General features: G+C 45.2%; 2 protein-coding genes across 2 annotated transcripts; one reads left to right on the top strand and one right to left on the bottom strand.

Moving 5' to 3' along the window:
* Window positions 1-930: 930 nt before the first annotated feature.
* On the bottom strand, window positions 931-6599 carry ub2r1 (Ubiquitin-conjugating enzyme E2 R1). The gene is given in 5 exon segments (NM_001140115.1): window positions 931-2683; window positions 2784-2918; window positions 5037-5134; window positions 5475-5561; window positions 5940-6599. Coding segments are annotated over 5 exon segments (714 nt in total). The 5' UTR covers window positions 6126-6599; the 3' UTR covers window positions 931-2475.
* A 758-nt stretch (window positions 6600-7357) lies between these two features.
* On the top strand, window positions 7358-20200 carry LOC106600017 (splicing factor Cactin). The gene is made up of 10 exons (XM_014191352.3): window positions 7358-7708; window positions 11401-12094; window positions 12882-12977; window positions 15701-15846; window positions 17554-17716; window positions 17843-17957; window positions 18228-18420; window positions 18620-18739; window positions 18855-19204; window positions 19330-20200. The coding sequence occupies exons 1-10, from the start codon at window positions 7407-7409 to the stop codon at window positions 19818-19820; spliced, it is 2670 nt and encodes an 889-aa protein (XP_014046827.1). The 5' UTR covers window positions 7358-7406; the 3' UTR covers window positions 19821-20200.
* Window positions 20201-21023: the final 823 nt, after the last annotated feature.

The raw sequence follows: 21023 nt of genomic DNA, 5'->3' as shown, positions 1-21023 counted from the left end.
CATCAGTAAACTGCTCGCCCAGACGACACCATCTGCCCGGTACAGTTGAAACCAGAATTCATCCGTGAAGAGCACACTTGTCCAGTGTGCCAGTGGCCATCGAAGGTGAGCATTTGCCCACTGAAGTCAATTACGACTCCAAACTGCAGTCAGGTCAAAACCCTGGTGAGGACGACGAGCACACAGATGAGCTTCCCTGCGACGGTTTCTGAGTTTGTGCAGAAATTCTTCAGTTGTGCAAACCCACAGTTTCATCAGCTGTCTTGGTGGCTGGTATCAGATGATCCTGCAGGTGAACAAGGCGAATGTGGAGGTCCTGGACTGACGTGAAAAAATATAAACGCAACATGTTAAGTGCCGGTCCCATGTTTCTTGAGCTCAAATAAAAGATCCCAAAAATGTTCCATACGGAGCAAAATATTGTTTTGGAGTATTTCTGTAATAAAGCTCTTTCGTGGGGAAAAAACTAATTCTAATTGGCTACGCCCCTGCCCAGTCGTGAAATCCATAGATTAGAGACTAATTTATTTATTTCAATTGATGGATTTCCTTATTTGAACTGTAACACAAAATCTTTTAAATTGTTGCAAGTTGGATTTATATTTTTGTTCAGTATGTGAGAATATTTTTGGTTGACAAATCTTTACACAATTTCTGATATCACCTTTTATTTTCTTGTATTAGTAAAATATGCCTCTACTACCATTAATTCGTTAAACTTATTTGGATTTCTCGCTGACCAATATGGCTGCCATTTTCAACCCTTTCTGGAACTATGAGTCTATAGGCTGTCTGTGGTTGATGTACTATAGACAGCACACACACACACACCCATTGTTATACTACAATCAACTTTTGCATTGTTGTAAAAACAATTGTGATGCATACTGCCCATTTCAATTGGGGGTAAAAGGAAGAAAATACCATTTGTTTTCCGATAATGATCTTTATTTTTTCAGTTTTAAATAGGCAAAAAATAAAATACATGTAAATAAAATGAAAAGGTGATCGTCCATATAGCCACATGTGCATATCAGTAAGGGTACATGTTACTGTAAACCATCTCTGAAGCCCACCAGGTAGGATAAACTAGATCACGTTACCATCTTAAAATATAATTTTTCCTCATTCTTAAATATCCTGAGAAAGTTAAATTAAGCCAAATTAGAATAAAATGCAACATCCAATATTGCTGACACACACACACACACACCTGTTAGGAGATTCATGATAGCACCCCCCCAGCAGCACACACAAAATAAATAAGCAAAAACAAAAGTGGCTGCCATTTTCATTCCCAATTCCCACTGCTTGCTGACTGATACTGCCACAACATATTGAAGAGATACAATCTTCCTACAGAAACCCACCAACACCAACCCCAGGACATTTGAAAGCATTCTCTAACAAAGACTACAGGCATAATTCTCAATGAAAGGAGAATAAAAACTGCAAACATAGCTAATTATTAAGCCGCTAAACCCATACAGCTAACTTTTTTCTCCACCAAAGACTGGTTGAGGTCTCTGGCGCCATCCTGCTTCACAGAGGAGAACCTTGATGAGCAAAGGGTCTCCGAGATTCTGTCCAGACGCAGGAGAACGGGTTTCCGCAGCATCATTGGGCGCTTTAGAATCACACACTCCACTTTCAAACGACAGCCGTAACTATCTGAGGTGGTGTTCTCTAAGCCAGCGAAACACTGTTAAAATGTTCAAATTGGGTTTGGGCCACAGCTCAGGCTCAACCTGGGGCCCCCCAGACAGAAGTCATTAGCGTTTCCATGATCACAATTTTTTCTAAATTCAATCAAACCAGTATGGCGACAAGAGCAACGGTCCATCTAAGAGAAATTTAACGTGTCCAAGATGTCTGACATGCAGAAACACCCATGTTGCAAAATGTATCGTCCGTTTTCCCTCGCACAAAAATTTAAGGGTGGAGAGAACACAGAACCTCATCTTGAAGATAAATAGGTTCTGCTGTGTCAGTCACACAGATACCATGACAGGTGGAGAAGTCTTCAGTCACCTGTTCAGTCAATGACGTCTATAGGCGAGTGAACTAGAGAGGCGGCAAGTTGAAGGGAAACTTAACAAGTGAGAGATCTACCTTATGGGCCTGATTTACCAAGTGTTTTCACCAGCGCAATGTTGACACCTGTTTTTCTTTTTTTAAACAGGTAGTCAAACAAGGACAAAAGGTAGCATGTCATTTTTTGCTTTATTTTAGTCAATCCTTTCAGAAAATAACAGGTGCAGCCTTTGCACTGGTAGAAAACTGAGCACATCAGGCCCAGCCTAAGTGTTCTTGGATTCTGAGAAGAAACTGAGGGGGAGAACCACTTGCCATCTGTGGATAGAAAAAGTGAGAGGTTTAAAATATGTGAAGTAGTCCTTTCAGAACTGTCTCTCCTATGGGAGGAGAGGTCAGGGAGCGCATGCGTCAGCCGTCCAGGTTCACATTTGGGACGCGTCACGACTCCTCTGTCCCAGAGTCATCTTCATCGTAGCAGCAGTCGTCTTCATCCTCCAGATCCTCATCGTCATAGTAATCGTCATAGAAGAGGTCGGAGCCCTCGTCAGGTGGAGGGGCGCGAGTGCGGACACAGTATTCGGCCAGTGTGGTGGGGACCTTCACCCCGTCGCGTTCCGCCTCAGCCTTAGTGGCCAACACCTGCTTCCTGAGAGACAGTGAGAGAGGGTGAATAAGTGTGTATGCTGTACTCTCTGTCCTTGCGGTATGTATACATACTACACTCTGTCCTTTGTGTGTGTACCTACCGAATGATCTCTGCGTACTCTCTGTCCTTGCCCTTGCTGTCTCTCCACTTGCGGTACATGACGGAGGCATCCACATTGGCCGGGGAGAAGGTGTTGGGCTCGTTCAGCAGAGAGATGACACTCAGAAGGATGGTCCTACAGGAGCCACACAGAGGGTTTAATGTCAGAAAGAAGCACCAAGCAGTTTCTATCAAAGTAAGCTGGTTGACCCATTGACCCTGCTTTGTGGGATACAGGCTAGGATATTTCTGCAAAGTACGATTTCTGAAATGTGTCAGCCTGTCGATGTTGATATAAACCTAAAATGGTGCTGGTAAAAAGAAGACCTACAACTTCTTAAATTAGAACTGACAAACATGACTTATAGTATTCCACGTAACTGGGTCAGACAGAAAATAAACCAAAGTGTAACAGGAAGTCCTGGAGAGGTTCCACTGAAGCCAGATGGACATGTGTCATGTGATCTGAGTATGAGTGACTAAGCACAATGGGAGAGAGCGGGGCATAGAGGAGAGGGACAGAGAAAGAGGGGATGAAAAGGGAGCGTGATAGATAGAAGGGAGAGTGATATAGTAAGCAGAGGGAGAGCAGGGGTGTATTAATTCCGTCGATTCTGTTGGAAAACGTTTCTTAACCTGTTGGGTCTAGGGGGCAGCATTTGCACGTCTGGATAAAAAAAATGTACCCGATTTAATCTGGTTACTAATCCTACCCAGTAACTAGAATATGCATATACTTATTATATATGGATAGAAAACACTCTAAAGTTTCCAAAACTGTTTGAATGGTGTCTGTGAGTATAACAGAACTCATTTGGCAGGCAAAACCCTGAGACATTTTCTGACAGGAAGTGGATACCTGATGTGTTGTATTGACTTTAAACCTCTCCCATTGAAAAACACAGGGGTTTAGGAATATTTTGGCACTTCCTATTGCTTCCACTAGATGTCACCAGCCTTTACAAAGTGTTTTGAGTCTTCTGGAGGGAGATCTGACCGAACAAGAGCCATGGAACGGTGATGTCCCATTAGACACCTGGCGCGCTACTTCATGTTGGGTACCCTCGTTCCAATACGTTATAAAAGGCTATGCATTCGTCCACCTTGAATATTATTCATGTTCTGGTTAAAAAAGGCCCTAATGATTTATGCTATACAACGTTTGACATGTTTGAACGAACGGAAATATATTTTTTCCCCTCGTTCATGACGAGAAGTCCGGCTGGCTTACATCATGTGCTAACGAGACGGAGATTTTTGGACATAAATGATGAGCTTTTTTGAACAAAACTACATTCGTTATGGACCTGTGATACCTGGAAGTGACATCTGATGAAGAGAATCAAAGGTAATGGATTATTTACATAGTATTTTCGATTTTAGATCTCCCCAACATGACGTCTAGTCTGTATCGCAACGCGTATTTTTCTGGGCACAGTGCTCAGATTATTGCAAAGTGTGATTTCCCAGTAAGGTTATTTTTAAATCTGGCAAGTTGATTGCGTTCAAAAGATGTAAATCTATAATTCTTTAAATGACAATATAATATTTTACCAATGTTTTCTAATTTTAATTATTTAATTTGTGACGCTGACTTGACTGCCGGTTATTGGAGGGAAACGATTTCCTCAACATCAATGCCATAGTAAAACGCTGTTTTTGTATATAAATATGAACTTGATAGAACTAAAAATGCATGCATTGTCTAACATAATGTCCTAGGAGTGTCATCTGATGGAGATTGTAAAAGGTTAGTGTATCATTTTAGCTGGTTTTATGGTTTTGGTGACCCTGTCTTTGACTTGACAAAACATTACACACAACTCTTGTAAATGTACTGTCCTAACATACTCTAAATTTATGCTTTCGCCGTAAAACCTTTTTGAAATCGTAAAACGTGGTTAGATTAAGGAGATGTTTATCTTTCAAATGGTGTAACATAGTTGTATTTTTGAAAAATTTGAATTTTGACATTTATTTGGATTCAAATTTGCCGCTCTTGAAATGCACCTGCTGTTGATGGAGTGCACCACAGGTGGCACGCTAGCGTCCCACCTAGCCCCAAGAGGTTAAACGGAAGCAAACCAAATGAAACAGGGAGGGACCTACCTGAATTTGTCAAATAAAAACTCTCGTTTTGCAACGGTTTGGTAATGGGAGAAGGTCACAGAGGAAAAAATGAAGCAAAAGGGAAGGAAAGGGTACAGAGAGAAGGGGATGGATGTGGGGTTAGAGAACATGCTGAGATGTGTACCTAACATTCTGGGTAGGGTTCCACCTCTCAGAGGGCAGCTCCCCACTCTGAGGGTCATCAACTGGAGGGTGCAGAATGGATATACACACGTCCCCATTCTAACACAAGGGAGAGGCTAAAATTAATACACAAACAAGTTAATGTTCACAGATTGCAGGTGTGACTAGGATTAGGCCACATAAAAAGATGGGAGAGAAATGTAGATTAACACCACAAAATTTGTCTGAAAATTAATTACACGGAGTAATTAATTGGCCCAGCGGTCTAAGGCACTGCATCTCAGTGCAAGAGGCGTCACTGCAGTCCCTGGTTCGAATCTAGGCTGAGTTCAGGTTTGGCTGTCATTGTAAATAAGAATTTGTTCTTAACTGACTTGCCTAGTTTAATAAAGGTTACACAATGTATTTTTCTAGAATTGGGTCAGTGATCTCTTCTTACCTCATAGATGTTGGGGTGCCACATCTTGGTGAGGAAACGGAAAGCAGGTGGTGAATAGGGGTAGTCAATGGGGAACTTGATACGAGCCTGTGGGACACAGGGAGAGAAGCAAATATGTCAGCAACATGTCCTAACATGCGTCTCTGGGGCCTAAACTACCTAACCGGATTCAATAGTAATCCTGATGTTGCAACCCAGTGCTGTGTAGACCATACTAGAGAGCAACAACAGCGTGACCCAGAAACAAGTTTGACACTAAACAGTACTGCTTGTCACTGCAGGCTGCATCAATAGAATGCAGATGCGATGTTCCGTTAATAGTAGGCCCGTGAAAAACGTAAGACAACAATGTAGATGTCCATTAGTAATGGTGGCTAGCAAGCAAACAAAATACATTTGGAAAATAGCATTTGTGTATGTAACATATTTGCAAAACAAGCTGACATACCTATGCGTCGAACTTACCTTGAAATACCCTCCTTCATAGTGAGTGTTAGGAGGTCCAAAAATGGCCACTTCCCAATTGTATAAATCTGCCTCGTCCACCAATGTTATTCTGAAGCCCTCGACTGGCTCCTCTTGAAGGCTCTTCATTTCTAACATTAATGCTTTCTGTGAGCTTGCTACGTGAGTAGGACCATGTTGCGCCATGGTAAAATAGCAAACTACCTAATCTAGTTACCCTCGTTGTTTACTCGAACACACGTAACAACCTAGCTAGCCACCTGATTCTGCAAAACAAAACAAAAAACGTTTTCTTTGTTGCGATTTCGCGATGCGGACAAATGCTAGTTAGCTAACCTTTATTTTGCTTCAGGTGGATGGATTTGTTGTGAAACCGCGCAATATGTTTTATCTGGCTAATTATCTTTATAAAATAGCTGAATTTAGAAAAACCTATACTAAAAATAAATGTTTTGGTATTTCAGTAGTTAGGCTCACCGACCGAGCTGACTGCCGTGGAGCTAGCTAGTAGTTAGCATCTGGCGCAAGCTATTGATCAAATGAATATTTAAAAAAAAAAAAAAAAACGGTTACTTTGCTACTGATAGTTATACTAAATAATTATTTTTGGACCAGCCAAAGTCTATACAACATGAATAATTATTCACCAACGATATTTTTCAACTGCGAACGTCTGTGTCACTGCTGTCTAGCAATGTGAGGAGTGAAAGCAGTCTTCTCCTCTCAAAACGTTCAATAAGATTGCAGTGCTGTCTGGGAAATGAAGTTCCAATGAAACATAGAACTTAAACTTCTCATGTCAGCATTGCAAAAATTACCAAAAGGTTTCATGATATACATTTTATTCACCATGTTTATTGTACAAGTATTCCAATTAATTGTGTATAGCAATGTATTTACGACTCATTCATTATTTTCGAGGTTTTAAGAACTACACTCACTGCATTTCTGGAAAACAGTCAAATGGTGCGACGTTACAACACGAATGTTGTTTGTTTTGATGTGAAGTGCCTTGCTTGGCCTTTTCGATGTCAATTTATGTGTAAACTAAAATATTTCTATACGAACTACTTATAGATGGGATGTGGTGTGCGGATTTCATTGATCATGATAAAATACTTGAGAAAAGCGCAATCGTATTTCACCATCCCCCATTCTGCTCCAAAAGAAACGACCAATCAGTTTATAATATGACGCATTCAAACTGCGTCGGGGCTCAATGCAAGTCCCAGGGGTTGGCTTTAAATATACCTGAGAATTAAACAAATGTGAATAAAATCAATATAAAGGTTATTAGGAGAGAATCCCTTCGTGGTTTAAGTTAAATAATTATGTTTGTAATTTTCTTAATGTGTTTTTCCCCTGAAATACAATAAAGTTGTGTGCTGCGAACAAAAATAATTATACAGGTCCTATTTACGCGACCTAGAAGAGAACGGACCACAACAATTTGGCAACTCTTTTGCCATGGGTCCAAAAAAGCATCGTCGGTCCCGTTCTGGCTCTCGTAGTCGGAACCGGGATCGAAACAGGTCCAAAATAAGCAGATCACGATCACCCGAAGAGAAGAGAGGCCGGAGTCGGTCCATTGATCGGAACATAAAACCCCGGAGAATTGCGCGTTCTGAGAGCGGAAATTCGAACAGCAGTGGTGAATCTACGAGGCGACAAGGACAGCGGCCCCGTAGCAGAGACCATCCCGGATCGAGAAGCGACTCAGACAGCGACAAGAGACGTAAACTGAAGGGCAAATCAAAAGACAGATCCAGGTAAACATTACAGGTTAAGCTATATGAAATAAAAATGTACTGTGTATGTAGTTAGCAAAAAATGACCCACATACTGTATCTGCAACAAACATTTAACATTTAACATTTAAGTCATTTAGCAGACGCTCTTATCCAGAGCGACTTACAAATTGGTGCATTCACCTTATAATATCCAGTGGAACAACCACTTTACAATAGTGCATCTAAATCTTTTAAGGGGGGGTTAGAAGGATTACTTTATCCTATCCCAGGTATTCCTTAAAGAGGTGGGGTTTCAGGTGTCTCCGGAAGGTGGTGATTGACTCCGCTGTCCTGGCGTCATGAGGGAGCTTGTTCCACCATTGGGGTGCCAGAGCAGCGAACAGTTTTGACTGGGCTGAGCGGGAACTGTGCTTCCTCAGAGGTAGGGAGGCGAGCAGGCCAGAGGTGGATGAACGCAGTGCCCTTGTTTGGGTGTAGGGCCTGATCAGAGCCTGAAGGTACGGAGGTGCCGTTCCCCTCACAGCTCCGTAGGCAAGCACCATGGTCTTGTAGCGGATGCGAGCTTCAACTGGAAGCCAGTGGAGAGAGCGGAGGAGCGGGGTGACGTGAGAGAACTTGGGAAGGTTGAACACCAGACGGGCTGCGGCGTTCTGGATGAGTTGTAGGGGTTTAATGGCACAGGCAGGGAGCCCAACCAACAACGAGTTGCAATAATCCAGACGGGAGATGACAAGTGCCTGGATTAGGACCTGCGCCGCTTCCTGTGTGAGGCAGGGTCGTACTCTGCGAATGTTGTAGAGCATGAACCTACAGGATCGGGTCACCGCCTTGATGTTAGTGGAGAGCGACAGGGTGTTGCCCAGGGTCACGCCGAGGCTCTTAGCACTCTGGGAGGAGGACACAAGGGAGTTGTCAACCGTGATGGCGAGATCATGGAACGGGCAGTCCTTCCCCGGGAGGAAGAGCAGCTCCGTCTTGCCGAGGTTCAGCTTGAGGTGGTGATCCGTCATCCACACTGATATGTCTGCCAGACATGCAGAGATGCGATTCGCCACCTGGTTGTCAGAAGGGGGAAAGGAGAAGATTAATTGTGTGTCATCTGCATAGCAATGATATGAGAGACCATGTGAGGATATGACAGAGCCAAGTGACTTGGTGTATAGCGAGAATAGGAGTGGGCCTAGAACAGAGCCCTGGGGGACACCAGTGGTGAGAGCACGTGGTGCGGAGACAGATTCTCGCCACGCCACCTGGTAGGAGCGACCTGTCAGGTAGGACGCAATCCAAGCGTGGGCCGCGCCGGAGATGCCCAGCTCGGAGAGGGTGGAGAGGAGGATCTGATGGTTCACGGTATCAAAGGCAGCAGATAGGTCTAGAAGGATGAGAGCAGAGGAGAGAGAGTTAGCTTTAGCAGTGCGGAGAGCCTCCGTGACACAGAGAAGAGCAGTCTCAGTTGAATGCCCAGTCTTGAAACCTGACTGATTAGGATCAAGAAGGTCATTCTGAGAGAGATAGCAAGAGAGCTGGCCAAGGACGGCACGTTCAAGAGTTTTGGAGAGAAAGGAAAGAAGGGATACTGGTCTGTAGTTGTTGACATCGGAGGGATCGAGAGTAGGTTTTTTCAGAAGGGGTGCAACTCTCGCTCTCTTGAAGACGGAAGGGACGTAGCCAGCGGTCAAGGATGAGTTGATGAGCGAGGTGAGGTAGGGGAGAAGGTCTCCGGAAATGGTCTGGAGAAGAGAGGAGGGGATAGGGTCAAGTGGGCAGGTTGTTGGGCGGCCGGCCGTCACAAGACGCGAGATTTCATCTGGAGAGAGAGGGGAGAAAGAGGTCAAAGCACAGGGTAGCGCAGTGTGAGCAGGACCAGCGGTGTCGTTTGACTTAGCAAACGAGGATCGGATGTCATCAACCTTCTTTTCAAAATGGTTGACTAAGCCATCCGCAGAGAGGGGGGGGGGGGGAGGATTCAGGAGCGAGGAGAAGGTAGCAAAGCGCTTCCTAGGGTTAGAGGCAGATGCTTGGAGTTTAGAGTGGTAGAAAGTGGCTTTAGCAGCAGAGACAGAAGAGGAAAATGTAGAGAGGAGGAGTGAAAGGATGCCAGGTCCGCAGGGAGGCGAGTTTTCCTCCATTTCCGCTCGGCTGCCCGGAGCCCTGTCCTGTGAGCTCGCAGTGAGTTGTCGAGCCACGGAGCAGGAGGGGAGGACCGAGCCGGCCTGGAGGATAGGGGACAGAGGAAATCAAAGGATGCAGAGAGGGAGGAGAGGAGGGTTGAGGAGGCAGAATCAGGAGATAGGTTGGAGAAGGTTTGAGCAGAGGGAAGAGATGATAGGATGGAAGAGGAGAGAGTAGCGGGAGAGAGAGAGCGAAGGTTGGGACAGCGCAATACCATCCGAGTAGGGGCAGAGTGAGAAGTGTTGGATGAGAGCGAGAGGGAAAAGGATACAAGGTAGTGGTCGGAGACTTGGAGGGGAGTTGCAATGAGATTAGTGGAAGAACAGCATCTAGTAAAGATGAGGTCAAGCGTATTGCCTGCCTTGTGAGTAGGGGGGGAAGGTGAGAGGGTGAGGTCAAAAGAGGAGAGGAGTGGAAAGAAGGAGGCAGAGAGGAATGAGTCAAAGGTAGACGTGGGGAGGTTAAAGTCACCCAGAACTGTGAGAGGTGAGCCATCCTCAGGAAAGGAACTTATCAAGGCGTCAAGCTCATTGATGAACTCTCCAAGGGAACCTGGAGGGCGATAAATGATAAGGATGTTAAGCTTGAAAGGGCTGGTAACTGTGACAGCATGGAATTCAAATGAGGAGATAGACAGATGGGTCAGGGGAGAAAGAGAGAATGTCCACTTGGGAGAGATGAGGATTCCAGTGCCACCACCCCGCTGGCTCGATGCTCTAGGGGTATGCGAGAACACGTAGTCAGACGAGGAGAGAGCAGTAGGAGTAGCAGTGTTATCTGTGGTAATCCATGTTTCCGTCAGCGCCAGGAAGTCTAGGGACTGGAGGGTAGCATAGGCTGAGATGAACTCAGCCTTGTTGGCCACAGACCGGCAGTTCCAGAGGCTGCCGGAGACCTGGAACTCCACGTGGGTCGTGCGCGCTGGGACCACCAGGTTAGAGTGGCAGCGGCCACGCGGTGTGGAGCGTTTGTATGGCCTGTGCAGAGGGGAGAGAACAGGGATAGACAGACACATAGTAGACAAGCTACAGAAGAGGCTACGCTAATGCAAAGGAGATTGGAATGACAAGTGGACTACACGTCTCGAATGTTCAGAAAGTTAAGCTTACGTTGCAAAAATCTTATTGACTAAAATGACGAAAATGATACAGTACTGCTGGCTGGTGGAGTAGGCTAGCTAGCAGTGGCTGCGTTGTTGACTTTGAACGTGTAGCTGGCTAGGTAACCTCGATAGTTTCAGTACTACACCTTGTCATGATACAAAGCAACTTTGTAGCTAGCTAGCTAACATAACACTAATCAAGACGTTCCTTGTAATGTATTTAGTTTCTACAATGCTGCTCATCGGTAATAGTTGGCTGGGTTAGGAAAAATGGCGTCGCGGGGGACGGAAATAGCTGGCTAGCTAACCTCGATGGCTGGCTAGCTAACCTCGGTAATTACTAAACTACACAATTATCAAGCTATGACAAAGACAACTAAGTAGCTAGCTAGCTAACACTGCACTAGTCAAATCTAAACGTTTTTCTATCCATCAGGTCTGACTCAGATGATCCAAAGGGGAGGAACAAAAGAGAGAAAAAGAAGAGCAGAAGAGAAGACAAAGGAGAGAAGATGATTGGCAGGAGCCAGTCCCAGTCTGACTCAGGGTCTAGTGCAGACCGGAAGAGATCGAGGGACAGGGGGAACAATGACCGGGAGAGGAGATGGCGGAGGAGTGCAGACAGAGGGAGCAGAAGCCCCAGCAGAGAAAGGGAACGACAGATGCGGGAGAGAACAAGGGACAGGGAGAGAATGAGAAGCCGAGACAAGGACCCAAGCCAATTTAAGGAGAAAAGTCGAGACAGAGAAAGAAGCAGCCGGAGGAGTGAAGACCGTGGGAGGAGAGAAGGAAGCAGAGGGAAGGACCAAAGGTACAAAGAGCGTAATAGACGTCGCTCTGGATCCTCTGACTCGTCTAAGAGCTCTGGGTCGGATGGCGGGGCCCGTGGAGGCAGCCCGGGGTCTGGAGAGGCCGGTCCCTCGGTACGAGATGAGAAGAAGAACCAGAGAGAGATGCTGAAGGCCCTGGAGACCCCAGAGGAGAAGAGGGCCAGACGACTGGCCAAGAAGGAGGCCAAGGAGAGGAAGAAGAGAGAAAAGATGGGCTGGAGTGAGGAGTACATGGGCTACACCAATGCAGACAACCCCTTCGGTGACAACAACCTGCTGGGCACCTTCAAATGGCAGAAGGTACGACCGGGAGAGGAGAATGAGCACTTGAGAAATGGGTGTATATGGGACTATCAACCTCCTGCTTTTAGAAGTGCAGTGGTTATCAGACCTAGCCTAAACAGCAGACTGATACAATGGTTACTCCATGAATATCAGTCTGAATGAAGTCGCTGTAAAATAAAATGCAATAGTCTCTACAAGGCAGAATTTTTAAATAAAATATTTATACTTATTTTACCGGTTGTACATGCTGTTGGTCCTGTTGGCGGTAGGAGGTGGAGATAAGGTTTCCACAGAAAAGTGTTTACCTGACTTTTTGTGGCGCCGATAGGTTCTGTCACTTGTATTATCAATCTGTTGTCACATTACACGTGATGCACAATTTGTAAACAATAGCCGAAACACGTTTCCTCGCAATCAGCTGGAAGTGTTTGCCATTCGGTTAGGCTCGGCCATATTGTGCATCAATATGTCCATTTGTCACGTGCTAATTGCATCAGTATTGAAAATAAAAACTGGAAATACAAATGATCTACAGAACAGCGTACTGAAGGTTGGGTTGATAACATTATTCTGTTGGTATTTTGTCTCACATTCCTACCAGTGAAATGAACAACCACACGGATAACCAGTAAAGTATACTTTTATTCAGCATTGTGGCTTGTATAGGTCATGAAATGAAACTTTCCTGATCGAAATGCTCATTTCTGCCCGACTTTGAATTATATTCAATTCAACGTCAGGTCTTCAGGCTTCATCAGACAAGGCTCTGAGGAATTTGTGTATTTCTGTATGTTGTGGTCAGGCTCTGGACAGGAAGGGCATTGGCCATCTGGGTGAGAAGGACCTGAAGGACAGGAACAAACGTATCCAGGAGGAGAATCGCAGAGAACTGCAGAAGGTATGCTTCTATGCAACACAAGTTTTCTGGGTCTGCATAATAAATCAAGGATAGTTCAAATCGCTGTTAAATTAAGTCCACAGAAGTAACAAGTAATGGTAGACCTACCAATTAGTTATAGTGATTTTACTGATATCAATTTTGTTAATGAATTATTATGTGATTAAAACTCATAATTCCGTGACCAAATTGGCAAAGGAATTACCAAAGAATCTGTAACGGAATTACTGCAACTGAATTGGCTACAATGGGAAATCATAATAGTCACCTGCTTTGGTCACCTGGTACTGTCCTCTCTTCCACTGACATACTGTTATGTTCAGCTCATAACTGTTTTCTTTGTCTTTCTTGTGGTCAAACCCAGTGTTAAAACAGTCTGAGTCTGGACAACCCCTCTCTCTTTCTCTCTAGTTAATGTCACCTCTCCCAGGTCTTACTGACACTTTCCTATGAGCCCCCTCTCTTTCCATGGACACTGGACATCCATGGACTTTTAAAAGTAGTTGAACTGAATCTATCATAGACGTATGTTTCATAAGTTTGGATAGCACAGTACTGAGTACAGTACTGTACATTGAGTGGAGCGCAGTAGAGTGTACTAAACTGTAAGAAACGTCCCTTTTTCAAGACACTGTCTTTCAAAGATGATTCGTAAAAATCCAAATATCTTCACAGATCTTCATTGTAAAGGGTTTAAACTCTGTTTCCCATGCTTGTTCAATGAACCATATTCAATTAATGAACATGCACCTGTGGATCGGTCGTTAAGACACTAACAGCTTACAGACGGTAGGCAATTAAGGTCACCGTTTTGAAACCTTAGGACACTAAAGAGGCCTTTCTACTCTGAAAACACCAAAAGAAAGATGCCCAGGGTCCCTGCTCATCTGCATGAACGTGCCTTAGCCATGCTGCAAGGAGGCATGAGGACTGCAGATGTAGCCAGGGCAATAAATTGCAATGTCTGTACTGTGAGATGCCTAAGACAGCGCTACAGGCAGACAGGACGGACAGGTGATTGTCCTCGCAGTGGCAGACCATGTGTAACAACACCTGCACAGGATCGGTACATCCGAACATCACACCTGCAGGACAGGTACAGGATGGCAACAACAACTGCCCGAGTCACACCAGGAACGCACAATCCCTCCATCAGTGCTCAGACTGTCCGCAATAGGCTGAGAGAGGCTGGACTGAGGGTCCTCACCAGACATCACCGGAAACAATGTTGCCTATGGGCACAAACCTACCGTCGCTGGACCGGACAGGACTGGGCTCTTCACTGACGAGTCGCGGTTTTGTCTCACCAGGGGTGATGGTCGGATTCGCGTTTATTGTCGAAGGAATGAGAGTTACACCGAGGCCTGTACTCTGGAGCAGGATCGATTTGGAGGTAGAGGGTCCGTCATGGTCTGGGGCGGTGTGTCACAGCATCATCGGACTGCCTGCAATGACAACAAGCTCAATCTCAACGCTGTGCGTTACAGGGAAGACATCCTCCTCCCTCGTGGTACCCTTCCTGCAGGCTCATCCTGACATGACCCTCCAGCATGACAATGCCACCAGCCACACTGGTCGTTCTGTGCGTGATTTCCTGCAAGACAGGAATGTCAGTGTTCTGCCATGGCCAGCAAAGAGCCCGGATCTCAATCCCATTGAGCACGTCTGGGACCTGTTGGATCGGAGGGTGAGGGCTAGGGCCATTCCCCCCAGAAATATCCGGGAACTTGCAGGTGCCTTGGTGGAATAGTGGGGTAACATCTCACAGCAAGAACTGGCATATCTGGTGTAGTCCATGAGGAGGAGATGCACTGCAGTAATTAATGCAGCTGGTGGCCACACCAGATACTGACTGTTACTTTTGATTTTGACCCCCTCTTTGTTCAGGGACACATTATTCCATTTCTGTTAGTCACATGTCTGTGTAACTTGTTCAATTTATGTCTCAGTTGAGGAATCTTGTTATGTTCATACAAATATTTACATATGTTAAGTTTGCTGAAAATTAACAGAGTTGACAGTGAGAGGACGTTTCTTTTTTTTGCTGAGTATATATTGTACTGAACTATACTCTACTGTACTAAACTCTACTGTACTGAACTCAGCTGCGCTGTATTGTACTGCATTGTATTCTACTGTGATGTCCAAACTTCTGAAACTGTGCTGTAAATGACATTCGTATCCATATTTATGCATTTCTGTGTAGTACAGATCAGGGACCCATGATGTAATTCTGTTACCGTAATACCGGCACCGGGTATAACTTCACTTCAATAACCAAAAGAGATAATTTCAAACGCAAGGTGCCATGTCATAGTTGATAGCAGACATCTTTTAATCTTAATTCGGAGAAGATATTTAACATCATTTTTGAAAAATGTTAGTCGCAAAAAAACCCTTAGGGTTACATCTGCACAATTCTTCCACCAAACTTGTTTTTGTTCATTTTTTCAGTGGAAATTGTTAAAAGTAGCCCTTGTGCATAGAGTTGTGGTTTGAAAATCTTTTAAATCAATGTAGTTTTAACACAAAATGGGACCATATAAACCCCAAAAGAGTGTTATATTTGACTCCAACGAAGTCATGCAATTTTACTGTAGGACAATGTGGAGTGAGAGAGAGAGAGAGAGAGAGAGAGAGAGAGAGAGAGAGAGAGAGAAAGCCATGCAAGAGCAGGACCTGTGTGTGTGTGTAATTGTGTTTGTGTGTCTGCCTGTGTTTAGGTGAAGCAGCTGCGTCTGGAGAGGGAGCGAGAGAAGGCCATGAGAGAGACCGAGCTGGAGATGCTGCAGAGAGAGAAGGAGGCAGAGCATTTCAAAACCTGGGCGGAACAAGAGGACAACTTTCACTTGCACCAGGCCAAGCTACGGTTAGTGGTGCCACCTTCATTACTGTCCCCCTGTAAACCCTGACCCTCAATAACCTTTCACATAGAGTGCATTCAGAAAGTATTCAGACCCCTTGACTTTTTCCACATTTTGTTACGTTACAGCCTTATTCTAAAATGTATTAAATTGTTTCTTTCCCTCATTAATCTACACACAATACCCCATAATGACAAAGCAAAACTGTGTTTTTTTTTAAAAAACCGTGCAAATATATTAAAAATGAAACTGAAATATTACATTTACATAAGTATTCAGACCCTTTACTCAGTACATTGTTGAAGCACCTTTGGCAGCGATCACAGCCTCGAGTCTTCTTGGTATGACGCTACAAGCTTGGCACACCTGTATTTGGGGAGTTTCTTCCATTCTTCTCTGCAGATCCTCTCAAGCTCTGTCAGGTTTGATGGGGAGCGTTGCTTCACAGCTATTTTCAGGTCTCTACAGAGATGTTCGATGGGGTTCAAGTCCGGGCTATGGCTGGGACACTCAAGGACATTCAGAGACTTGTCCCAAAGCCACTCCTGCGTTGTCTTGGCTGTGTGCTTAGGGTCGTTGTTCTGTTGGAAGGTGAACCTTCACCCCAGTCTGAGGTCCTGAGCGCTCTGGAGCAGGTTTTCAACAAGGATCTCTCTATACTTTGCTCCTTTCATCTTTCCCTCGATCCTGACTAGTCTCCCAGTCCCCGCCGGTGGGAAAAAAAAACATCCCCACAGCATGATGCTGTCACCACGTGATGCATGATACTGTCACCATCCTACACCCTAGGATGCCAGGTTTCCTCCAGACATGACCTTGACATTCAGGCCAAAGGGTTCAATCTTGGTTTCATCAGACCAGAGAATTTTGTTTCTCATGGTCAGAGTCCTTTAGGTGCCTTTTGGCAAACTCCAAGCGTGATATCATGTGCCTTTTATTGAGGAGTGGTTTCCATCTGGCCACTCTACCATAAAGGCCTGATTGGTGGAGTGCTGCAGAGGTGGTTGTCCTTCTGGAAGGTTCTTCCATCTCCACATAGGAACTCGAGAGCTCTGTTCGAGGGACCATCGGGATCTTGGTCACCTCCCTGACCAAGGCCATTCTCTAGGAAGAAAGAGTCTTGGTGGTTCCATACTTCTTCCACTTAAGAATGATGGAGGCCACTGTGTTCTTGGGGACCTTCAATGCTGCAGAAATGTTTTGGTACCCTTCCTCAGATCTGTGTCTCGTCACAATCCTGTCTCAGTTCTACGGACAATTCCTTCGACCTCATTGCTTGGTTGTTGCTCTGACATGCACTGTCAACTGTGGGACCTTATATAGACAGGCGTGTGCCTTTCCAAATCATGTCCAATCAATTGAATTTACCACAGGTGGACTCCAGTCAAGTTGTAGAAACATCTGAAGGATGATCACTGGAAAAAGGATGCACCTGAGCTCAATTTAGAGTCTCATAGCAAAGGGTCTGAATACTTTTTGTTGTTGTTTGGTGTGCTGATTGATGAGGATTTTTTTTATTTAATTCATTTTAGAGTAAGGCTAACCAAACAAAATGTGGAAAATGTCAAGGGGTCTGAATACTTTCCGAAGGCACTGTGGTTCCATTTACTCACTAAAAACAGCCTGGTCCAAAAACAACACCTCACTGCTCCGGTGTCTGCCGATGTGGATTTGTGTGTAGCCCTCTAACTAATAATTGTTTGTGTGTTTAGGTCTAAGATCCGTATCCGTGACGGCCGTGCTAAGCCCATAGACCTGTTGGCTAAGTACATCAGTGCTGAGGATGACGACCTGGCTGTGGAGATGCACGAACCTTACACCTTCCTCAACGGACTCACCGTCACTGACATGGATGACCTGCTTGAAGATATCAAGGTGTGTGTGTGTGTGTGTGTGCTTACTGTCTTTCTAGAACAAATGGAGCTTGTTGGTTGAGAAATTGTGGTGTGTAGAGGAAGAGAGTGTTTGTTTTTTGTGTGACCCTGTGTGTTTTCTCCGTAGGTATACATGGAGCTGGAGCAGGGGAAGAATGTAGACTTCTGGAGGGATATGACCACCATCACAGAGGATGAGATCAGCAAGCTCCGGAAACTGGAGGCATCTGGAAAAGGCCCAGGTGCACCACCTCAACCTCTCATAGGCCCAGCTACATGGACATCTCAGTATTGCTCTCTCTCGTTGGCCCATTTTCTGTCTTGGCTGTCCACCATCAACCTCTATACTTTACGCCTAGGCATTTCTCCCCTTGTCTCTTTCTCCTAGGGTGTGTCGGAAATGGCACCCTGGTTAAAAGTAGTGTAATATATAATTAGGGCATAGGGTGCCATTCCTGGTGCAGCCCTGGTCTGTCTCGTGATGTTTAGTTGACTGTCTCTCTGTGCTCCAGGTGACCGTCGTGATGGCATTAACACGTCAGTGAGCACCGATGTTCAGATAGTGTTTAAGGGAAAGACGTACAGCCAGCTCCAGGCGCTGAATCTCAACATCGAGACTAAGATCCGAGCTGGGGGATCCAACCTGGATATAGGTTACTGGGAGAGTCTGATGCAGCAAGTCAGGGTCTTCATGGGCCGAGCACGGTGAGGACCAGTTGATTGTGTGTAGAGCATGGTGCTTGCAATGCCAGGGTTGTGGGTTTGATTACCACGGGGGACCAGTACAGGCAAAAGTACAGACATATCCACTTGCTACCGTATGCCGCTCGGGATAAGAGTGTCTGTTAAATGACTAAAATGAAGAGAAAAAAAAATCTAAAGTCAACCCCTATCTGTGTTGTAGGTTGAGAGAGAGGCACCAGGACGTGTTGCGTCAGAAGCTGTTCAAGCTGAAACAGGAGCAGGGAGTGGAGAGTGAGCCTCTCTTCCCAATCATCAAAGAGGAGCCTGAGGACGAGGCTGTGTGAGTACACGCACGCACACCGTCATCCTCTTTCTACATGCGCGCGCGCACACACACACACGCACGCTCAGGTACACAAGGTTTGACCTCTGCCTCCTCTGTTTCTCATTCACAGGACCGAGAGCGAGAAAGACACTCCCTCAGAGGTGCCTGGCCCCTCCTCTTCCTCCCCTTCCATCAATCAAAAGAGAGATGCAGAGGAGAAGGATGAGCAAGTGGCGGGCCCATCCACGGAGGGAGACGGGGAGAAAGAGGGAGAGGGGGATGGAGAGGAGAAGGGTGAGGTGGTAGAGGCTGTTCTGACGGAGGAGGATTTGATCCAGCAGAGCCAGGCGGAGTATGACTCTGGCCGTTACAGTCCCACACTGCTGCTGCCCTCAGAGCTACCGCTGGACACACACACCATCACACCTGACGAAGACACACACAAACTACACCTCTCACGCAGACAGCTCGCCGTCACAGGTAAGAGGCTTTACACACCCATATTCATACATGCACAAAAACGCTCAGACATTCTTACAAGGCCTATCTCTACCCATCATCCTATTAATCAATCTTTCTCTTTTTGCTCACCCCTTGTTCTCCAGGTGATGCCAATGAGAATGCAGAGGATGAGTTTGTGCGTCGCGCCAAACAGGGCATGGGCGGGGACGAGGCTCAGTTTAGCGTAGAGCTTCCCCTCACAGGGAAGATGTACCTGTGGGCTGATAAATACCGTCCCCGGAAACCTCGCTTCTTCAACAGGGTCCACACAGGCTTCGAGTGGAACAAATATAACCAGACCCATTATGACTTCGACAACCCTCCGCCAAAGATCGTCCAGGGCTATAAGTTCAACATCTTCTACCCGGACCTGATCAACAAACGTTCCACACCGCAGTACTTCCTAGAACCCAGTCCCGACAACAAGGACTTTGGGGTTCTGCGGTTCCATGCGGGGCCGCCATACGAGGACATTGCCTTTAAGATCGTTAACCGCGAGTGGGAGTACTCTCACCGCCACGGGTTCCGTTGTCAGTTTGCCAACGGGATCTTCCAGCTGTGGTTCCACTTCAAGAGGTACCGCTACAGAAGATAGAACCAGCTGAGTTTAGAACCTCAACAGTCCAACACCAGCCTTGGGCCTGGACCCCAATCCGGACCAGGAAACTCACACTGCCAGGTTTTAACCATAGAAATGGAATGTATAGATCAGACATCACATCAGTTGGGATCATCAGTAAGGTTAATATGTGTTCTAGCGGTTAATGTTTAGTCTGAAGGCCCCCCCCCCCAAAAAAAACACACTTTGGATGTACTGTGTTTTTATTGGTTATCTTAGTGTTAACCTTTCTTCTTGTATTACTACAGCAGCCCTGCCCCTTCTGTTGTCACAAAGAATGGTTTGTATTTTAGTTTGATCAGATAAGCTTTCAATGAACCTGTCTCTGAAATTACATATTAAAGATTCTTTTCCTAGCTGACTTCCATTTGTTGCCATCAGAGCTGTGAGGTAAAACAGTCTAATAATAAAACATTTGACAAGATTTCAATTTTCCTAGGAGTGGCATTAACTATGTCTCATCAGTCAGGAAGAGGATGTCAACAAATCACAAGATAGTAAACTGTCCCTTTTACCATTGGCTAAGTGTAACGTTGACCTATTTTCAATCTTAGGAACAACAGCTGTTCGATTTAGGACTAATTAACCCCCAATGTTAGCACTTTCTTAGCAAGTCCACTCCTGCCCCAGATTGAAACCAGTCATGCCTGTTGACTATTCTATAGACACACACTGGAGATGACAAAAAAAGTTCAGGTAGAAAGAGTTTTAATGACGTAAACAACACTGATACAGTACAGTTAACAGGATCCTGAGAATGCAGTTTAGGCTAGTGGCCAATCCTCAAAAAAATGTATTTTGTTTTTTTTAGATACTCCTACCTGAGGTATAACAAAGCACAACCATGTTTTTCCATATCTCTAAGGTCTCCCATGTATGAAATGGATGGTTGTGTAAAAATACTTTACTGCAGAAGGGGTTACATTTATAGATATTGTGACACCCTTTGACTCAAACAGTGCAGAATAATGCCTGGCTGCAGGGGTAACCCAATATGGCAAGCTCTGATATTGCTCAAATTTTGAATACAAAAAGTCAATTGTCTGCCCAAATACACAAACAGCATTTGGATATCTTAAATAACTTTTAAAATAAAGACCTGTAAACACAGATCCATACAATTGGCAGAAATAACTATCAAGAATCCTGATGAATGTAAACTTCGCTTTTTGGTAGCTG

The sequence above is a fragment of the Salmo salar genome, chromosome 03 (assembly GCF_965601325.2).
Source record: "Salmo salar chromosome 03, fSalSal1, whole genome shotgun sequence".
NCBI lineage: Eukaryota > Metazoa > Chordata > Actinopteri > Salmoniformes > Salmonidae > Salmo > Salmo salar.
Note: the sequence above shows the minus strand (reverse complement) of the source record. Positions and strands in the feature narration are given on the sequence as shown.

Bases quoted from the DNA above. Each gene is read 5' to 3' on its own strand.
- LOC106600017 (XM_014191352.3), top strand. From the start codon at position 7,407: ATGGGTCCAAAAAAGCATCGTCGGTCCCGTTCTGGCTCTCGTAGTCGG. The intron at 12,978-15,700 runs GTATGCTTCTAT...GCCTGTGTTTAG, and splicing joins ATCGCAGAGAACTGCAGAAG to GTGAAGCAGCTGCGTCTGGA. The intron at 19,205-19,329 runs GTAAGAGGCTTT...CTTGTTCTCCAG, and splicing joins CAGACAGCTCGCCGTCACAG to GTGATGCCAATGAGAATGCA.